The sequence below is a fragment of the Salmo salar genome, chromosome ssa22, assembly GCF_905237065.1.
Source record: "Salmo salar chromosome ssa22, Ssal_v3.1, whole genome shotgun sequence".
Lineage (NCBI taxonomy): Eukaryota > Metazoa > Chordata > Actinopteri > Salmoniformes > Salmonidae > Salmo > Salmo salar.
This window is the reverse complement of record NC_059463.1, coordinates 50,123,599-50,136,098: the sequence shown is the minus strand read 5'-3', so window position 1 is coordinate 50,136,098 and position 12,500 is coordinate 50,123,599. Positions and strand designations below refer to the sequence as shown.

Below are 12,500 nucleotides of genomic sequence, written 5' to 3'. Positions count from 1 at the left end.
TTAAACTTGAGTGTCCATGTGGAAAGTTGCCTTGTGTGGACAATAATGGTGGTATTCTCTTCTATTCTAGTCTCTATGTGGTTTGGCTATGCAGAGGTTGAGGGGATTGTTGGTTTATGACAGAGTTTTATGTGGTGTTTCTATGACAATACAGTGACTTGACTGTCCACTTTGTAAACTCTCTGTGGTTGTGTCGTCTCTGCTGAACATTACCTTATGGCTTGTACATGCCTCTAGTAAGGTATGTATGACTAGTTCCTCCCTAATGTACTGCAGACTACCTAGATTATGCACAATTTACGTATTACAAGATATGTTTTCACGTAGGCCTATCTCTTTAATGTTCTGTACTGTTCTTAGTGTTTCTTCTGTCTAACTGTGCTGTAGTTCTGTGCCAAAGGGCAGGGAGAAGGTCATAGAGGACATCACTAGCAGATGGCACTAACTTCCAGCAGGGAGTCATGTCAGGACTGCAATACTGAAGTCTTGTTCAGGGGCCTTTGTTGAGGTCTGTCTGTATGCGACAGTGTATTCAGTCCCCCCAGGCAGTCATTGGGGCAGAACTTAGGGTTCCAGGTGGAGGTCCATATGGTGTCATTATGAGGTAGTCAGTCACCGTAATGCATGTCACCGTAATGCATGTCACATGTAGCCGTTATGTTGCAGGGAGAGGTCAGCTCATTTAGAGGTCATTGCTATTGTGCAACTTGCCTGTCATCCATCACACATAGACGCACAGACAACACATGTGCGTAGAAAGACACACACACACACACACACACAGGTTTTTCAGCGTAGACTACATGCATTATAGTATTGTAAGTACAGTACCTAACACTGTACATAGACAGACATTTTTTAAACAAAAGAAGCCGCACTGCCATTTAATCAGGCAAAGAAAAACAGAACTATCATCCAACCATTGTCATTCCAAACCTCAGAGAGAGAGATAGATGTATGATGCAACATGTCCTACAGTACTGCAGAATCCGATACCCGTGAAAAAAAGCCAGCTCTTGCAAAAGTCTGCAGGTGAACTGAGGCCGACTGAGGCCGATGGGGCCATGGCCCTGTTGAGGTTTGTTTTAGCTTGGGTTTCAACTGGAACCGGACAGATCTCCCTGTGTTCCCATGCCCTTTGGCTCCGCCGCTGGGCTCCGCTGGACTCTACCAGGAAGCGCCCTGCGCTTCACAGGGACGAGAGGGGAAGTCCGGGGGCTCGGACTGGGCGCTCCTGGTTCACTTTCCCATGTTCAGTTCCCTGCTGGCGTGGTCGGTCTGCTGCACAGTGCATACCGCTTAGTGTTATATCGCCTTTGTACAGCCGTGAGTCAACAAGTGTGTTTTCCTTGTATGGTGTGGTGGGATTACTCTTGTGTGTCAGCTGACTGGGAGAGGTCAGATGGGGCCTTATGATTTGCTGGTGAGGCTTTTTGTTTCTGGTTATTATTTCATGTCGATTGTTTAGCTGATGTTTATTGAGAAATTTTATGACACAATATTAGATAATAGTAACTTAGGTTGCTTTAGGTTTTTAGAATTCAATTCATACAAGCACCATTATGAACCATTTGCTACCAGGTAGATTGATACAAATGATGTTGATTTATTTGAAGTAAGCACCAGAAAGTACACATTGTTACCACATACCTTCTCAGTAAATACCAGGAAGATACCAGGTAAAACGGGGCTGTAAACTAAAGCGGCACCTTTTTTCTATTTTGCTCCAGTGTGTCCATCTGACCCTGCGGCCAGCTTGTCCCCAGACATCACACTGCTGACTGACTATACATCGCCCCGGCTCCCCGACACCTTTAATGTCCGACCGTGTTTATGTTTCCCTTTCGGTCATTAACACAGGAATATAAGTGGTTTTTAGAGTCCTTTGGCCCCTCCACAGTAGGAATACTATTATTTACTATGAAAACAGCCCGTGCTGCAATGACTCACGTCGCCGTGTTTGGAGAAGCTGGGAGGTCGGCTGCGTCAGCTGGAGTTGCCATAACATGTGATTCATCATTATGTGCAATGTATCTGTCAAAAGAACTGTTGTTAATTGAAATGGCATGTGACTGACACATAAGAGGACTGGATTCTCAGGAGTCAGGTTTAATGGCTAATCCACTCATTTTGGAAAGCTTTAGCCTCTGTAGATGTACAGACAGACTTTTGTTTGTCATGTCTGCTGTTCAATATTGGGCTTCACAGCCTACATCCTCTTTAAAATGTTCTAGTTAAAGATTTCTCTTTTCCCCTCTCTCTCTTTCTCGCAATCCCTCAATCCCTCCCCCTGTCTCTCAATCCCCCTCTCTTTCTCTGTTGCAGTTGCTAATATCCCTCTTGCGCCTATCTGTCATGTCTCTCCTCTGTCTCTGTCAGTCTGATGTCAGTGTTGAGGACACAGTTCAAGCAGTAGGGTTCTGCATGACCAAATTGAGGTGCCCTGAAGGCACAGAGCACACTGTCAACATCAGAGGGATAAAAAGAGCTGTTACCTAATTTCCTCAACCATGACGAACCCGTACTCTTAACTTTACTCTCTCTTACTCTCAACCTTACTGTCAATCTTATTGTCAACCTTACTCTCCCTTACTCTCAACTTTACTGTCAACCTTACTGTCAACCTTACCCTCCCTTACTGTCAACCTTACTCTCAACTTTACTCTCTCTTACTCTCAACCTTACTGTCAACCTTACTCTCAACTTTACTCTCTCTTACTCTCAACCTTACTGTCAACCTTACTGTCAACCTTACTCTCGCTTACTGTCAACCTTCCTCTCCCTTACTGTCAACCTTACTCTCTCTTACTGTCAACCTTACTGTCAACCTTACTCTCTCTTACTCTCAACCGTACTGTCAACCTTCCTCTCCCTTACTGTCAACCTTACTCTCGCTTACTGTCAACCTTCCTCTCCCTTACTGTCAACCTTACTCTCTCTTACTGTCAACCTTACTGTCAACCTTCCTCTCCCTTACTGGCAATCTTACTCTCTCTCTTACTGTCAACCTTACTGTCAACCTTACTCTCTCTTACTCTCAACCGTACTGTCAACCTTGCTCTCCCTTACTCTCTCTTACTCTCAACCTTACTGTCAACCTTCCTCTCCCTTTCTGTCAACCTTACTCTCTCTTACTCTCAACCGTACTGTCAACCTTCCTCTCCCTTTCTGTCAACCTTACTCTCTCTTACTGTCAACCTTACTGTCAACCTTACTCTCCCTTACTCTCTCTTACTCTCAGCTGTACTGTCAACCTTACTCTCTCTTACTCTCAACCGTACTGTCAACCTTCCTCTCCCTTACTGTCAACCTTACTCTCTCTTACCGTCAACCTTACTCTCAACCTTACTCTCCCTTACTCTCTCTTACTCTCAGCTGTACTGTCAACCTTCCTCTCTCTTACTGTCAACCTTACTCTCAACCTTACTCTCTCTTACTCTCAACCTTAAATTTCCTCCTGGACTTGTCAGTACAATAGCACTATTGTGTTAAATTTCTTTACCAATTGAAAGGCTATTAACTCAATGACCACAAACCGGTTGAACAGTTCTTAGTCCTATGTACCAATTGGGATACAGTTGAAGTCGGAAGTTTACATACACTTAGGTTGGAGTCATTAAAACTCGTTTTTCAACCACTCCACAAATTTCTTGTTAACAAACTATAGTTTTGGCAAGTCGGTTAGGACATCTACTTTGTGCATGACACAAGTAATTCTTCCAACAATTGTTTGGAGACGGATTATTTCACTTCTAATTCACTGTATCACAATTTCAATGGGTCAGAAGTTTACATACACTAAGTTGACTGTGCCTTTAAACAGCTTGGAAAATTCCAGAAAATGATGTCATGGCTTTAGAAGCTTCTGATAGGCTAATTTACATAATTTGAGTGAATCAGAGGTGTACCTGTGGATGTGTTTCAAGGCCTACCTTCAAACTCAGTGCCTCTTTGCTTGACATCATGGGAAAATCAAAAGAAATCAGCCAAGACCTCATAAAAAAAATTGTAGACTTCCATAAGACTGGTTCATCCTTTGGAGCAATTTCCAAATGCCTGAAGGTACCACATTCATCTGTACAAACAATAGTACGCAAGTATAAACACCATGGCACCACGCAGCCGTCATACCGCTCAGGAAGGAGACGCGTTCTGTCTCCTAGAGATGAACGTACTTTGGTGCGAAAAGTGCAAATCAATCCCAGAACAACAGCAAAGGACCTTGTGAAGATGCTGGAGGAAGCAGGTACAAAAGTATCTATATCCACAGTAAAACGAGTCCTACATCGACATAACCTGAAAGGCCACTCAGCAAGGAAGAAGCCACTGCTCCAAAACCGTGATTAAAAAAGCCAGACTACGGTTTGCAACTGCACATGGGGACAAAGATCATACTTTTTGGAGAAATGTCCTCTGGTCTGATGAAACAAAAATAGAACTGTTTGGACATAATGACCCTCGTTATGTTTGGAGGAAAAAGGGGGAGGCTTGCAAGCCGAAGAACACCATCCCAACCATGAACTACGGGGGTGGCAGCATCATGTTGTGGGGGTGCTTTGCTGCAGGAGGGACTGGTGCACTTCGCAAAATAGATGGCATCATGAGGCAGGAAAATTATGTGGATATATTGAAGCAACATCTCAAGACATCAGTCAGGAAGTTAAAGCTTGGTCACAAATGGGTCTTCCAAATGGACAATGACCCCAAGCATTCTTCCAAAGTTGTGGCAAAATGGCTTAAAGACAACAAAGTCAAGGTATTGGAGTGGCCATCACAACGCCCTGACCTCAATCCTATAGAAAATGTATGGGCAGAACTGAAAAAGCGTGTGCGAGCAAGGAGGCCTACAAACCTGACTCAGTTACAGCAGCTCTGTCAGGAGGAATGGGCCAAAATGCACCCAACTTATTGTGGGAAGCTTGTGGAAGGCTACCCGAAATGTTTGACCCAAGTTAAACAATTTACAGGCAATGCTACCAAATATTAATTGAGTGTATGTAAACTTCTGACCCACTGGGAATGTGATGAAAGAAATAAAAGCTGAAATAAATCATTCTCTGTACTATTATTCTGACATTTCACATTCTTAAAATAAAGTGGTGATCCTAACTGACCTAAGACAGGGGATTTTTACTAGGATTAAGTGTCAGGAATTGTGAAAAACGGAGTTTAAATGTTTTTGGCTAAGGTGTATGTAAACTTCCCACTTCAAATATATGTGTCTACATGGATATGTGTCAACGTATGTAATTGCTATGTAAATAAACCCTTTTTAAGCCACTGTAAAATAGGTCTGAAACTTGAGGGGAAAAGTGACCAGCGTTCTGTTATATTTACAGTCACATAGTATGTCAAATAAATGCAGGAGAATGACTGAAGACACGTTGGAGCTACTCTGTCATGAAGTCAGCATTTCACCATATGTTTAAGTTAGGTCATTCAATCTTCTTGAGCCACAAGATGAGATCATGTTCAAGTTAATATGCAGTGAGTTTCTATTTGTTTGAGACTCATCTATTTGTTTTTCTTACCAAGGAAACCTGGATACTGGTTTTGATTGAACAGTTGTTAGAAACACATTGAGTACATGGTCAGCATATGGTTTGTTTTGGTTATGTTCCCTTTTGAGCTTCTCATTGAACAGTAGTCTGAAAGAGGTAGAGAGAAAAGAGAGAAAAGAGAGATAAAAAGAGAGCGAGAAAGCGATCGATAGATAAAAAGATAGAGAGAGAGAGAGAGAGGGAGAGAGCGAGAGAGAGAGAGGGAGAGAGAGAGTGAGAGAGAGAGAGGGAGAGAGGGAGAGAGAGAGAAAGGAGGAGTAACAGTAGGTCTTGGGGTCTGCTGGGTAGAAAGAGATACACTCCAGGGACAGCTTCCTGTGTTTGGAATGATGAATGTTGGTATTGATCTTGTGACCCCTGACCCACTGACCTTTGACTTCCTCGTTTCTCTCTCTTTCTTTCTCTTTCTTTTTCTCTCTCTATTTTGCTCTCTTTCTATCTCTCTCGATCTCTCTCTCTTTCTCTCTATCGCTCTCTCTATCTCTATCTCTCTCTCATTCTCATCTATTGGAATACATTTGAATGGTTATGCAATAATTGCAATGCATCATTCTGCTGAACTGAGTCTGGATATATTGGTGCTTTGTGTGTATTGGCATTTCACGTCAATGTTACAGTATGCCTGAGTTGACTTAGTTTACATGTGCTTCTAGGTCACAAACAACTCTGTTCTGTGTGATTACGCGGTTAACTTGGCCTAGTTTACTTCTCCCAAGTCATGGTGATGTGGCGCAGTACAGTACGGGTGCCAAAAAGGTGCTGAGAGAGAGAGATAAGCAGAGAAGTGGGGCATTCTTCAGTGATTTCCCAGGAAACTATGGAATCTGTCAAGTTCTTACTAACAAACAGCCATTCTGACTGACGAGGAAGAGGAAACTACAGCGGGCATTTGACTGTGGCATCACTAATGGTGCATTCTTATAGAAACCTTTCTTCGACTTGTAGCATGTCTGTCTGTCCGTCCGTCTGTCTGTCTCTCTGTCTGTCAGGAACTCCATTCGTTCCAAAACCCAAATCACTTTGTTAACATTCCCAGTAGGTTAATTATCCACCCCCTCTTTTCAACGAAATATGAGTTCTGTTCAAACTTCCAAGCAAGTCAGTGCCCGAGGCATGTTGCTATCTGTCAATCCCCTACATACTTCTGATGCTTATTCACTATTGTTTTCACAGGAAAGCTGACGGCAAGGACCTTGAGTGACTGTGTCTTACCAGGGAAGAAAACACTCTCTCCACAGAGTCAAGTAACAGTGAAGACATTTACAACATATATTTTCCTTTGAAGAAACAACAGGGGCCTCATTTATCAACCGTTCGTAAATGTTTTACTCAATTCTCAATACGTGGACATTATAGGATTTCCGTGCGCATCAAATGATTGGGATTTATCAAACTGTTACACGCAAAATATACGCATGTTTTCATTGATAAATCAGAGCCAGTATACAGTATACAGTATATTTGTGGGCTCGTGAACGAGCGCCAAAACCCTGCCTGGAAAACACCCTCCATTCACATTTTATGGTAATAAAAACATCATAATTTGAAATCGCAAAAGCAAATTTGATGACATTTCTGTAGAGGTGAGGGCAGAATGTTTTGATCTTTTTTTAACAAAAAACGCATAACTCCTGTAACAAACATTGGTCACCCATTCTGAAAGATTGATTGTCCTTTCAAACAATTTAAAAGTAAATGCTACAGCCCACACTTCTATGCAATAGATGATTATGTTTCTATCTCATGCCTCGGTATAGGCTCTGAGATGAAATAGGCTAGGGCATGATGTCCCGCTTCAATCGCACAGCAATACTGTAGCCTATCCAGACTGTCACAGACTATCAAGGCTACCAGTCTATTTACTTTCAAGCATGCGTGGCTATTGAATGAGCGATGGATAAATGGTAGCATGATTGGCTATTGAATGAGCGATGGATAAATGGTAGCATACGTGGCTATTGAATGAGCGATGTATAAATGGTAGCATGCGTGGCTATTGAATGAGCGATGGATAAATGGTAGCATGCGTGGCTATTGAATGAGCGATGGATAAATGGTAGCATGAGTGGTTATTGAAGAGTGATGGATAAATGGTAGTATGCTTGTAGCATGAGTGGTTATTGAAGAGCGATGGATAAATGGTAGCATGCTTGGCTATTGAATGAGCGATGGATAAATGGTAGTATGCTTGTAGCATGAGTGGTTATTGAAGAGCGATGGATAAATGGTAGCATGCTTGGCTATTGAATGAGCGATGGATAAATGGTAGCATGCTTGGCTATTGAATGAGCGATGGATAAATGGTAGTATGCTTGTAGCATGAGTGGTTATTGAAGAGTGATGGATAAATGGTAGCATGCTTGGCTATTGAATGAGCGATGGATAAATGGTAGCATGCATGGCTATTGAATGAGCGATGGATAAATGGTAGTATGCTTGTAGCATGAGTGGTTATTGAAGAGCAATGGATAAATGGTAGCATGCTTGTAGCATGAGTGGTTATTGAAGAGCGATGGATAAATGGTAGCATGCGTGGCTATTGAATGAGTGATGGATAAATGGTAGCATGCTTGTAGCATGAATGGCTATTGAATGAGTGATGGATAAATGGTAGCATACGTGGCTATTGAATGAGCGATGGATAAATGGTAGCATGCATGGCTATTGAATGAGCGATGGATAAATGGTAGCATGATTGGCTATTGAATGAGCGATGGATAAATGGTAGCATGATTGGCTATTGAATGAGCGATGGATAAATGGTAGCATACGTGGCTATTGAATGAGCGATGTATAAATGGTAGCATGCGTGGCTATTGAATGAGCGATGGATAAATGGTAGCATGATTGGCTATTGAATGAGCGATGGATAAATGGTAGCATGATTGGCTATTGAATGAGCGATGGATAAATGGTAGCATGATTGGCTATTGAATGAGCGATGGATAAATGGTAGCATGAATGGCTATTGAATGAGCGATGGATAAATGGTAGCATGCGTGGCTATTGAATGAGCGATGGATAAATGGTAGCATGCGTGGCTATTGAATGAGCGATGGATAAATGGTAGCATGCTTGGCTATTGAATGAGCGATGGATAAATGGTAGTATGCTTGGCTATTGAATGAGCGATGGATAAATGGTAGCATGATTGGCTATTGAATGAGCGATGGATAAATGGTAGCATGATTGGCTATTGAATGAGCGATGGATAAATGGTAGCATACGTGGCTATTGAATGAGCGATGTATAAATGGTAGCATGCGTGGCTATTGAATGAGCGATGGATAAATGGTAGCATGCTTGGCTATTGAATGAGCGATGGATAAATGGTAGTATGCTTGTAGCATGAGTGGTTATTGAAGAGTGATGGATAAATGGTAGCATGCTTGGCTATTGAATGAGCGATGGATAAATGGTAGCATGCATGGCTATTGAATGAGCGATGGATAAATGGTAGTATGCTTGTAGCATGAGTGGTTATTGAAGAGCGATGGATAAATGGTAGCATGCTTGTAGCATGAGTGGTTATTGAAGAGCGATGGATAAATGGTAGCATGCGTGGCTATTGAATGAGTGATGGATAAATGGTAGCATGCTTGTAGCATGAATGGCTATTGAATGAGTGATGGATAAATGGTAGCATACGTGGCTATTGAATGAGCGATGGATAAATGGTAGCATGCGTGGCTATTGAATGAGCGATGGATAAATGGTAGCATGCGTGGCTATTGAATGAGCGATGGATAAACTGTAGCCTAATATTTTTTTGTGTGGCAGAATAAACCAGTCATATCAGAAAAGGCGAGACATGTCCTGCAATATGATTCAGATTTAGACTCTTATAATAAAAGTTCTATAAATACATCAGATGACATGCTGCTAAGCAATCTACTGTATTTACCAATGGCAAATGCATGATTTCTTTATCACTAGGCCAATGTTTTAATGTTTATATTAGCCTACCATTATTATAATTCCCATGCCTCAAACACCTCATGTTCCAGCAAAATAACAATATTTACTTGCAATACGGTTGATCAACAACTAGAAGTTGTGCCCATGCATGGTTTGAGATTTGCATGGACATACACACACTTTCCCATCAAGTTCAAAACTAATCAGTACCATCCTTTGCGGGGAAAAAGTTGCACGTAAGGTTTAGAGTATTTTTGGTGCGAACGCACCTTGATAAATGAGGCCCCAGTTCTCTTATTTAACTTACACAGTGGAATCAGAATGTTTTTTTAATCAAATTTCATACTATTGTATGTATTATGGTTAAGTATTGAAATGTGAATTGTATAAAGCCTTATAACACTGTGAAATCATATCTCATCATATTTATTGCCCTTTTAATTTCTCAATGAAATATAATTTTAATTGGTATTTATACATTTCTCTGTTCTCTCATGTGTTTTTCTCTCTAGGGCCTCTAAGACTCCATATCAAACTCTTACTTTATCTGCAAGTGAGTGTTGATGACATCTTAGGCATAGCACAACATAGCAATGCATCGCAAAGCATAGCATACCATAGCAAAACATTGCAGAGCATAGCATACCATAGCAAAGCATCGCAAAGCATAGCATGCCATAGCAAAGCATAGCATTGCATAACAAAGTATAGAATAGCATAGCAAAGCATCGCAAAGCATAGCAAAGCATAGCATCGCAAAGCATAGAATAGCATAGCAAACGCATAGCATAGCAAAGCATAGCATAAGCTAAGCAGCCAACATTCTCAAAAACTAGGCAATTTGTACAATAAATATAGTCCCCACGTTGCTTACCAACTTTACTTCCTCCTCCCAGATCAGCTGATCTGAGAGCTGTCATGTCGGCGTACGGACAGCCCCAGTACAGCCCCGGCCTCCAGCATGCGGGACCCTACCCACCATACACTCACCATGCCCAGGGTTACGGCATGCCCTCCTACAGTGAGTACCAGCATTTCCTTCAATACGGGGGTGAAGAGGGGGGATAAGACCTTGAAAGTTGTAAAGCATCTAAGGCAGCATGAATAGGTATCGTGAATAGGTATCGTGAATAGGTATCTTGAATAGGAATCAAATTGTATTTCATTTTATTTTTTTATTTCACCTTTATTTAACCAGGTAAGCTAGTTGAGAACAAGTTCTCATTTACAACTGCGACCTGGCCAAGATAAAGCAAAGCAGTGCGACAGAAACATCAACACAGAGTTACATGGAATAAATGTACAGTCAACACAATAGAAAAAAAAGAAAGTCTATATACAGTGTGTGCAAATGCATGAGGAGGTATGGCAATAAATAGGCCATAGTAGCAAAGTAATTACAATTTAGCAGATTAACACTGGAGTGATAGATGAGCAGATGATGATGAGCAGATGATGGCGTGTAAGTAGTGATACTGGTGTGCAAAAGAGCAGCAAAGTAAATGAAAACAATATGGGGATGAGGTAGGTAGATTGGGTGGGCTATTTACAGATGGACTTTGTACAGCTGAAGCGATCGGTTAGCTGCTCAGATAGCTGATGTTTAAATTTAGTGAGGGAAATGTAAGTCTCCAGCTTCAGCGATTTTTGCAATTCGCTCCAGTCACTGGCAGCAGAGAACTGGAAGGAAAGGCGGCCAAAGGAGGTGTTGGCTTTGGGGATGACCAGTGAGATATACCTGCTGGAGCGCGTGCTACGGGTGGGTGTTGTTATCATGACCCGACTAGAGCATACAGGTCACAGTGGTGGGTGGTATAAGGAGCTTTGGTAACAAAACGGATGGCACTGTGATAGACTGCATCCAATTTGCTGAGTAGAGTATTGGAAGCTATTTTGTAGATGACATCGCCGAAGTCGAGGATCGGTAGAATAGTCCGTTTTACTGGGGTAAGTTTGGTGGCGTGAGTGAAGGAGGCTTTGTTGCGAAATAGAAAGCCGATTCTTGATTTGATTTTGGATTGGAGATGTTTGATATGAGTCTGGAAGGAGAGTTTACAGTCTAGTCAGACACCTAGGTATTTGTAGTTGTCCACGTATTCTAGGTCAGAACCGTCCAGAGTAGTGATGCTAGTCGGGCGGGTGCGGGCAGCGAACGGTTGAAAAGCATGCATTTGGTTTTGCTAGCGTTTAAGAGCAGTTGGAGGCCATGGAAGGAGTGTTGTATGGCATTGAAGCTCGTTTGGAGATTAGTTAACACAGTGTCAAAAGAAGGGCCAGATGTATACAGAATGGTGTCGTCTGCGTAGAGGTGGATCAGGGAATCACCCGCAGCAAGAGCGACATCGTTGATATATACAGAGAAAAGAGTCGGCCCGAGAATTGAACCCTGTGGTACCCCCATAGAGACTGCCAGAGGTCCGGACAACAGGCCCTCCGATTTGACACACTGAACTCTATCTGCGAAGTAGTTGGTGAACCAGGCGAGGCAGTCATTTCAGAAACCAAGGCTATTGGCAATAAGAATACGGTGATTGACAGAGTCGAAAGCCTTGGCCAGGTCGATGAAGACGGCTGCACAGTACTGTCTTTTATCGAAGGCGGTTATGATATCGTTTAGTACCTTGAGCGTGGCTGACGTGCAGCCATGGCCAGCTCGGAAACTGGATTGCACAGCAGAGAAGGTACGGTGGGATTCGAAATGGTCAGTGATCTGTTTATTAACTTGGCTTTCAAAGACTTTAGAAAGGCAGGGCAGGATGGATATAGGTCTGTAACAGTTTGTGTCTAGAGTGTCACCCCCTTTGAAGAGGGGGATGACCGCGGCAGCTTTCCAATCTTTACAGATCTCAGACGAAATGAAAGAGAGGTTGAACAGACTGGTAATAGAGGTTGCAACAATGGCGGTGGATCATTTTAGAAAGAGAGGGTCCAGATTGTCTAGCCCAGCTGATTTGTACGGGTCCAGGTTTTGTAGCTCTTTCAGAACATCTGCGATCTGGATTTGGGTGAAGGAGAAGCTGG

General features: G+C 42.4%; 1 protein-coding gene across 1 annotated transcript in view; it reads left to right on the top strand.

Moving 5' to 3' along the window:
- The window catches only part of eya2 (EYA transcriptional coactivator and phosphatase 2), a 53,521-nt gene that overhangs the window by 15,955 nt on the left and 25,066 nt on the right, over nucleotides 1-12,500 (top strand). Inside the window, 3 exon segments of the mRNA XM_045705385.1 lie at nucleotides 6,735-6,805; nucleotides 9,992-10,032; nucleotides 10,376-10,500. Of these exon segments, the coding sequence (XP_045561341.1) occupies nucleotides 10,398-10,500 (103 nt within the window). The 5' untranslated portion in view covers nucleotides 6,735-6,805; nucleotides 9,992-10,032; nucleotides 10,376-10,397.